Source organism: Hypanus sabinus, unplaced genomic scaffold (genome assembly GCF_030144855.1).
Source record: "Hypanus sabinus isolate sHypSab1 unplaced genomic scaffold, sHypSab1.hap1 scaffold_1187, whole genome shotgun sequence".
NCBI lineage: Eukaryota > Metazoa > Chordata > Chondrichthyes > Myliobatiformes > Dasyatidae > Hypanus > Hypanus sabinus.
The window spans coordinates 3,271-12,435 of NW_026779248.1; the positions used below are offsets into that span (position 1 = coordinate 3,271).

At 45.3% G+C, this 9,165-nt stretch overlaps 1 protein-coding gene across 1 annotated transcript; it reads left to right on the forward strand.

Moving 5' to 3' along the window:
- Positions 1-301: 301 nt before the first annotated feature.
- On the forward strand, positions 302-4,145 carry LOC132386515 (gastrula zinc finger protein XlCGF26.1-like). Its single transcript, XM_059958801.1, has one exon. The coding sequence runs from the start codon at positions 473-475 to the stop codon at positions 2,195-2,197; it is 1,725 nt and encodes a 574-aa protein (XP_059814784.1). The 5' UTR covers positions 302-472; the 3' UTR covers positions 2,198-4,145.
- The last annotated feature ends 5,020 nt before the right edge of the window (positions 4,146-9,165 follow it).

Sequence of the window (9,165 nt, forward strand, 5' to 3'; positions counted from 1 at the left end):
GATGGATTTTGTAAATCTTTTACAGGTTAAACATGAGAAGGAATTTATCTCCAGGAAGCTCAAACATGGCACACCAGTTTTGTTGTCTCTGTCCAGATATTTAAGAAGTGGGGCGAGGGATTCAATCGACCATCCTTCCTGCTCAGACTGTGTGGAGGGATTCACTCGGTCATCCTTCCTGCTCAGACTGTGGGGAGGGATTCACTCCGTCATCTGACCAACTGGCACGCCTGTCATTTTACACAGGAGAGAGGCCGTTCACCTGCTCAGACAGTGGGAATGTATTCACTCGGTTATCACAATTGAAGGTACATCAGCACATTCACACTGGGCAAGGCCATTCACCTGTACTGCGTGTGAGAAAGGATTCAGTCAGTCTTCCCACCTGTGGACACACTAGTCAGATCACTCTGGGCAAAGGCTGGTGATCTGCTGAATATCTGGGAAAGGATTCACTCAGTCATCTGACCTAATGGCACACCAGCGTGTTCACACTGGGCTGAGGCCGTTCACCTGCTCACAATGTGGGAAGGGATTCACTCAGTCATCCCACCTGCACAGTCACAAGCGAGTTCACACTGGGGAGAAGCCATTCACCTGCTCAGTCTGTGGGAAGGGATTCACTCAGTCATCCACACTACAGAGTCATCAGCGAGTTCACACTGGAGAGAGGCCATTCACCTGCTCAGAGTGTGGGAAGGGATTCACTCGGTCATCCCAACTACTGGCACACCAGCAAGTTCACACTGGGGAGTGGCCTTTCACCTGCTCAGAATGTGGGAAAGGATTCACTAAATCATCCAGCTTACTGGTACATCAGCGAGTTCACACAGGGGAGAAGCCATTCAGCTGCTCAGTCTGTGGAAAGAGATTCATTCAGTCATCTTACCTGCAGAGTCATCAGCGAGTTCACACAGGGGAGAAGCCGTTCAGCTGCTCAGTGTGTGGGAAGAGATTCACTCAGTCATCCCACCTACTGAGTCACCAGCGAGTTCACACTGGGGAGAGGCCGTTCACCTGCTCAGACTGTGGTAAGAGATTCACTCAGTCTTCCACCCTACAGAGTCATCAACGAGTTCACACTGGAGAGAGGCTGTTCACTTGCTCAGAATGTGGGAAGAGAGTCACTGATTCATCTGCCCTACAGAGACATCAGCGAGTTCACACTGGGGAGAAGCCGTTCACCTGCTCAGAATGTGGGAAGAGATTCACTGATTCATCCACCCTACAGAAGCATCAGCGAGTTCATACTGGGGAGAAGCCGTTCACCTGCTCAGAATGTGGGAAGAGATTCACTCAATTATCCAATCTACAGAGACATCATCGAGTTCACACTGGGGAGAAGCCGTTCACCTGCTCAGTCTGTGGGAAGAGATTCACTGATCCATCCACCCTACTGAGTCATCAGCGAGTTCACACTGGGGAGAAGCCGTTCACCTGCTCAGAATGTGGGAAGAGATTCACTCGGTCATCCTACCTGCAGAGTCATCAACAAGTTCACACTGGAGAGAAGCCGTTCACCTGCACAGAATGTGGGAAGAAATTCACTTGGTCATCCACACTACAGAGTCACCAGCGATTTCACACCGGGGAGAAGTCGTTCATCTGCTCAGACTGTGGGAAGGGATTCACTGACTCTTCCACCCTACAGAGACATCAGCGAGTTCACACTGGGGAGAAGCCATTCACCTGCTCAGAATGTGGGAAGGGATTCACTCAGTCATCCCACCTACTGGAACACAAGTTAGTTCACACTGGGGAGAAGCCGTTCACCTGCGCAGAATGTGGGAAGAGATTCGCTCACTCATCCAACCTACATAGTCATCAGCGAGTTCACACTGGGGAGAAGCCATTCACCTGCTCAGTATGTGGGAAGAGATTCACACACTCTTCCACCCTTCAGAGACATCAGCGAGTTCACACTGGGGAGAAGCCATTCACTTGCTCAGAATGTGGGAAAGCATTCACTCAGTCATCCCACCTACTGGCGCACCAGTCAGTTCACACTGGGGAGAGGCTGTTCACCTGCTCAGACTGTGGGAAGGGATTCACTCAGTCATCCAACCTGCAGAGACATCAGCAAGTTCACACTGGGGAGAAGCCGTTCACCTGCTCAGTCTGTGGGAAAGGATTCACTCGGTTATCCCAACTACTGGAACACAAGTCAGTTCATAGTGGGGAGTGGCCATTGTTATGAATCCCTAGGTTTCGTTTGATATGGACTGTCATTTTAAGAGAGATTAAGAAGGTGAATCAGTCTGACTTGCAGCTTGTTTACATCGCTCGCAGCTTGTTTTGTTTTAACCGAGGACACAGACACTCAGAGTCAGATGGAGACGGATGAAAAATGGAAGGATTGAAACCAGGGATCTAGTGGCCAAGGGTCACTGTTTGGAACTTTCCTGTGCCCACAAGGGTGGGTTAATTATCCATTCACTGTACATCGAATGTGTGGTTGTTTGATCCATAGACGTGTATCTGATTTGAGGTATCCTGTGAAGTCCACTTATGTGTTAACCCTTGCCTGGGTGTGACGTGGTCATTCATTTGAAGATGATACCCCTCATGACAAGTCACTTTCGGTGATAATTCGTAATTAGATTTGTAAAGATGACGGATAAAATCTACAGCAACTGGTCTCTCATTTTACCACTGTGGAACCTGTAGAACAGACAGACAGACAGACGTACTTTATTGATCCTGAGGGAAATTGAGTTTCATTTCAGCCACACCAACCAAGAATAGTGTAGAAATATAGCAATATAAAATCATCAATAATTAAATAATAATAAGTTAATCTTTGCAAGTGGAAATAATTCCAGGACCAGCCTATTGGCTCAGGATGTCTGGCACTACGAGGGAAGATTAGAAAAGTTTGATGGCCACAGGCAGGAATGACTTCCTGTGACGCTCAGTGTTACATCTCGGTGGAATGAGTCTCCGGCTGAATGTACTCCTGTGCCTAACCAGTATATTATGGAGCGGATTGGAGTCATTGTCCAAGATGGCATGCAACTTGGACATCATTCTTTTTTACGACACCACCGTCAGAGAGTGCAGTTCAACCCCCGGAACATCACTGGCATTACGAATGATTTTGTTGATTCTGTTGGTGTCTGCTACCCTCAACCTTCTTCCCCAGCACACAACAGCAAACATGATAACACTGGTCACCACAGCCTCGTAGAACATACTCACCATCGTCTGGTAGATGTCAAAGGACCTCAGTCACCTCAGGAAATAGAGTCGGCTCTGACCCTTCTTGTAAACAGCCTGTGTGTTCTTTGAGCTGTCCTGTTTATTGTCAATTCGTATCCCCAGGTATTTGTAATCTTCCACCATGTCCACACTGACCCCTTGGGTGGAAACAGGGGTCACCGGTGCCTTAACCCTCCTCAGGTCCACCACCAGCTCCTTAGTCTTTTTCACATTAAGCTGCAGATGATTCTGCTCGTACCATGTGACAAAGATTTCCACCATCGCTCTATACTCAGCCTCATCTCCATTGCTGTTCGACATAACTGCCTTCTCTCGACATTTACCCTGAATTACAAATATCTCTCTCATCACCTATTTTGTGGATGAACTGAACATTCATACTTTACCATCTGAAGACTCCAAGCCTTGTTTCCCCCAAGCTCAATAGTTTGGGAGTTATATTTACACACATATATACACATAACACTGTTAATTTTCATTTAATTTGCTGAAGTTACTATAGTATAAATGGATACTAATAAGCATTGTGGTTTTCACATCAAAAACAGACTCCAGTAGTAGTCTGTTGCTGCTGGTTCGTTTCTGAAGCGTTAAGGTTCGTAACAAAATGGGGCCTGCTTCTGGGATATGATCAAATTTGAGGATTGATTTATTATCAATTTCATTGGGGAAATCTCTTTTGATTTATTTCTGTTTGGAAAATTTGCAGCAATGGATGTTGATCGATGTCAGGAAGCGCCAACCTCTGTGGCATTAGAGGACGCCAGAAGGGTTGAGTTGTTGAGTATTGCTGAAAGGTTAAAACTTGCTAAGGTGAAATTGACAATGAGGAGATGCAGAGGATAACAGCTGAACATTATGTATCTGAGGGTGTGTTTAAAGTGGAGGAGTTGGAGGGGTTTCCTGAAAGTAAACCTCGTGAGCTTGAGCCCCAGTACGTGCGAAAAATTAAAGATGGCGGCTGCGGAAAGGCAGAGGCAGTTTGAGGCTAGAGAGGCAGAAAAACAGACAGAAAATTGTCTCATAAAGTGTAATAAAGGGAAAGGCTTAGCATGCCTATACTGCTTTGCCAGTTGATGAAGCAGCTGATTTTTTATACTGCACCAATCATCGCCACTGGGCTATAAACGTGCAGGAGCAGTGTGTGGTTCAGTGCTTTGCTCAAAAACACTCACACTGCCTCGGCTGAGGCTCGAAAACATGACCTTCAGATCACTAGTTCAACACCCTAACCAGCTGGCCACGCACCACACATTATGACCTAGTGAAGCAGGCTGTGCTCAAAACTTATGAGTTGGTCCCAGAAGCATAAAGGCAAAAGTTTAGATATTTGAAGAAACCTGTGAAACAGACTTATATGGAATTTGCTTATGAGTAATTTGTGTGTATTGCCCGCTGGTGCACATATAAAAAATATAAATAATGATTTTAACAGCTTGAACGAGTTGGTTTTAACTGAAGAATCCAAAAAGTGTGTCCCTGATGACATAAAGATGTATTTAGATGGAAATGATGCTGCCACTATGCAGGAGTCTGCAAAATTAGCAGATCAGTCAAGGTTATGGTTACCCTGAATTAGAGTTTCGAAAAGAGTAGCAGGGATAACCAGGGTAAACCAGAAATTAATGCTGGGATTTGTCACAGTTGTCAAGTTTTGGCTAAACCTCATCAGGTCACCCCAGTGGCCCCACTCCGACCTATACCTGCATTCTGTGAACCCTTTTCTAAAGTTATAGAGAATTATGTTGGCCCATTGCCAAAGCCTAAAGATGGCCATCAGTATCTGCTAACTATTATGTGTACTGCGTCCAGATTCCCAGAGGCAATACCTCTCAGAAATATTAAAGCTAAAACTGTGGCGAAGGCTCTTACTGAGTTTTTTTTTACTTTATTCGATTTGCCTCAAGAAATCCAGTCTGATCAAGGAAGTAATTTTACATCTGGGTTATTCCAACAGGTAGTTTCTGAACTGGGAGCAAAACAAATCACATCGTCTACATACCATCCGGAATCACAAGGGGCTTCAGAAAGATTTCACTCTACCCACAAAACAATGATTAAGACATACTGTGTTGAAAATGGAAACGACTAGGATGAAGGAATACATTTGCTTTTGTTCGCAGTAAGAGAGTCGGTTCAGGAATCATTGGGCTTTACTCCATTTGAACTCGTATTTGGACGCAGAGTGAGGTGACCTTTGACCTTGTAAAAGGAGCGGTGGATTGGTGGGGATTTACATGTTAACTTGTTAGACTATGTTTTAAATTTCAAAAATAAACTACACCAATTCTGTGGTCTAGCGAGACAAAACTTAAAGATTTCTCAAAACAAAATGAAGTGTTGGTTTGATAAGCAGGGTTGCGAAAGAAAATACCAGGTGCGAGATAAGGTGCTTGCCTTATGTTGACGAATCCACTTCAGGTGAAATTCAATAGACCGTATGAAATAGTCTCTCAATTTAATGATGTGAATTATGTTATTACAACACACAACCTACGTAAACTAACACACCTGGCTCACATAAATATGATAAAGCCTTGTTTTGACAATCAGGCACCATCTGTGAGTGTTGTTGTCAAAACATATGAATCTGGCAACCCTGAGCTTGAAACAATTGACTCGTCTGAGACTTTTCACAAGCCAAACGTGGTCCCAGTTAGGCTAATGAACTCCGTTGTTCCAGAAAACATTGATAACAAGTCGGCTCATCTGCAGCCAAAGCAACAACAACAGCTGAAGGAATTAATTCTGAAGTTTAAAGATTTCTTTCCCGATGTTCGCAAGCAAACCACGGTCTCATTACATGATGCAGATATTGGTCAAGCCAAACCGATTAAACAACACCCATATCGCATGAACGTAGAGAATGTAAATTGGCTGAGCAATTGTTGTAAGCGTGGAAACAGATTCAGTAGGTCTCAGGGGCACAGATTATGGGAAGGTAAATGAAGTAACAAAAACAGATGCCTATCCTATCGCTAGGATAGATGATTGCATCGATAAAGTTGGAATAGCTAATTTCTTACACTGTTGACAGGGTATTGGTGTGTTCCATTGACGGACAGACATAGAGAAATTTCTGCCTTTGCGACACCATCTCGGTTGTATGAATACAATGTTTTGCCTTTTGGAAAGAAGAATGCTCCAGGAACATCCCAGAGAATGATTAATTTTGAAATTCGAGGGTTAGAACACACAGATGCCTATATTGATGACTTAGTCACAGGGAGTGACACTTGGGAAGAGCATATCTCTGATTGGTAAGAAGGCTCAGAAGGTTTCTGGGAATGGATGGATATTATCGTAAGTTCTGTAAGAACTTTCCTGCTCTCGCTCTTCCTCTGACTAATCTCCTGAAGATGGGTGAAAAGTTTGTTTGGACTGAACCTTGTCAGGAGGCATTTGATCGATTGAAAGATATTATTTGAGATTAGGCCAATCAATGTAGTATTCTCAGCAAATTTAATTAGCAGATTGGAGCTGTGGGTGGCAACACAAGTCATGGGTGCACAGAGAGTAAAGGAGAGGGCCAAAGTGACAACCCTGTGGGGTATGTGTGCTGAGGGTCAGAGAGACAGAGGAGATGGAGCCCACTCTTACCACCTGCTGGTGATCTGACAGGAAGTCCAGGATCCAGCTACACAAGGCAGGGTGAAGGCCGAGGTCTCTGAGCTCCTTGTCGATACTTCATGCCTTTGTATGGCTTCTGCTCTGCCCATGACTGCAAGGAACTGCAGAGAACTTTGGAGAGCAGAGAACATCAGAGAAACAAGCCTCCACTCCATGGACTCTCCCTACACTTCCCCTCCCTCGGAAAAGCAGGCCATGTACTCAAAGAACCTCATAACCTGGACATTCTTGCTGCAAACCCGCTCCCACATTGGCGGAGAGATACAAAAGCCTTAAAGTGCGTAACACCAGGCTGAAGGATGGCTTCCTGTCTGCAGTTATAAGCCAAATGAATGATAAAATGGACTCGGCCTCACAATGTAACTCGACGTGACCCTGCACCATATGTCTATCTGCACTGCACTTTCTCTGCAGCCATAATACTTTGTTACAGTTATTTTTTTGTTGTCTATGAGCTCAATGTACTGTTGTAATGTATCGATCTGTGTGGATGGTACATCAGGCAAGATTTTCACTGTAGCTCAGTACGTGATGATAATAAACAAATACACCACTTTAATTGTGTGGAAATATTAGACAGACTGAGCTTCTGCTCCGGAACCACAGAAGGAAACTGACCAGTTGTCATTTCTGTGGAAAGCAAATATATGGAAAATGCTTCAATCTCACATTACGATCTGCGGTAACTGGGATCAGGTGACCGGTGGTGGGTCTCCCATATCAATATCAGAATCAAGTTTAATAGCACCAGCATATGCCATGAAATTCGTTGTCTCTGCGGTAGCAGTAGAACCTAATTAACAAAAGATCTTAACAATTGTGACTTAAAGTAAGTATATATATATATATATATATATATACAAAAATATAAAAAAAATGTAATAAGCTATTCTAATTGTGTAAATGTAATAATCTAATTTAATTGTGTGGAGCTATTTGATCCGGATCTCACTGCGTTCTCTGAAAGGGACAAAGGTGAAGCTACATGTACACGTCGAGCAGTGACCCGCAAATGCTGCAGATCTGCAGAAAAACGTGAACAGGAAACGGGATCAGGTGACGGGTGGAGGGTCTCCCTCCTGAACTGGTGACTCTGCTCCTCGGCCCTAACATGCTGCCCGACCCATCCTCCGCATTCCCCACATTATTCCATATTTACACCAGATACATGTCTACTTTTCCACACCATATCTACCCCGATCCCTTTCCCTCCACCCCCAGGTCACAGAGTCACGGGCTCGATTCCCATCCCCTTTTTCAGAGACTGGGATCACTGGTTCAACCGGTAATGATGTTCTGCATTTCAATGTGTTCACCTCTCAGTCCTCGATTCTCTAAATGACATTTAGAGTTACCACATTTGATCTTTCTTCAGGTTATGACCCCACCTCTCCAGGGATCAGTCAAGTGAATCTTCATTGCACTCTCTATAACAAATACTCTCTAACCTCATTGTTTATGGAATTAATTTCCATCTTCTGCAGCTCCGTGTTGCCCCAACCACTGAGCTCCCACCCCTGTCACTATTTTCACCTTCCACCTCCCCCCTCACCTGAATCCACCTCTCACTCCCCAGCTCATGCCCCATCCCTACCCCTCACCTCTTTTCTCTGACTATTTCCCCTCCACTCTCAGTCCAGAGGGAGGGTCTCGGCCCGAAATGTTTACGGTCCATCTCCCTCCACAGATGCTGTCCGACCCACTGAGTTCCTCCGGCAGTTTGCTCTTTGGTCTGTATAACCCGTGTTAATATGGGGAGCGGGATTTTACACCATATTGCAGGGTTAGGGTTAATGGACTTTTCGGTGAGACAACATTAATCAGGGGTTTCATCACTGAATCCAGTGTTGTGGGACGTAAAGTCCCCTGTTATGTGTACGGCTGTGCCGTGTTGTTGGTGGAGTGGGCAGCGTGGTGTTTGTCTCGATTCGGGTCACAACACCAGAATTGCCAGCGGGGTCCACTCACAGTGTATTAGTCAACAGAAAACCTCTCGTCCCTGCAGTCTTTGTCTCCTGGTAAACTCAACACCCTGACAGTGTGGACCATAGATACCCCTTCCTCTCAGAGTCAGGGGATCATTCAGACAGCTGATCGCTGAGAGGAATTATATTTATTGGTCATTAAAGTTCGCCCAGATTCGTTTGGACGGATTTGATGTGGAGTTCGGGGTGTCACAGTGACAGGCCCGGACGGCCGAACTCTCTCCGTTGTCCAAACATCCTTCCAGGTGAGGCGACACTTCACCTGTGAATCTTCCGGGGTCGCCCGTTGTGTCCGCTGCTCCCGATGCGGCCGCCTCGACACTGGTGACAC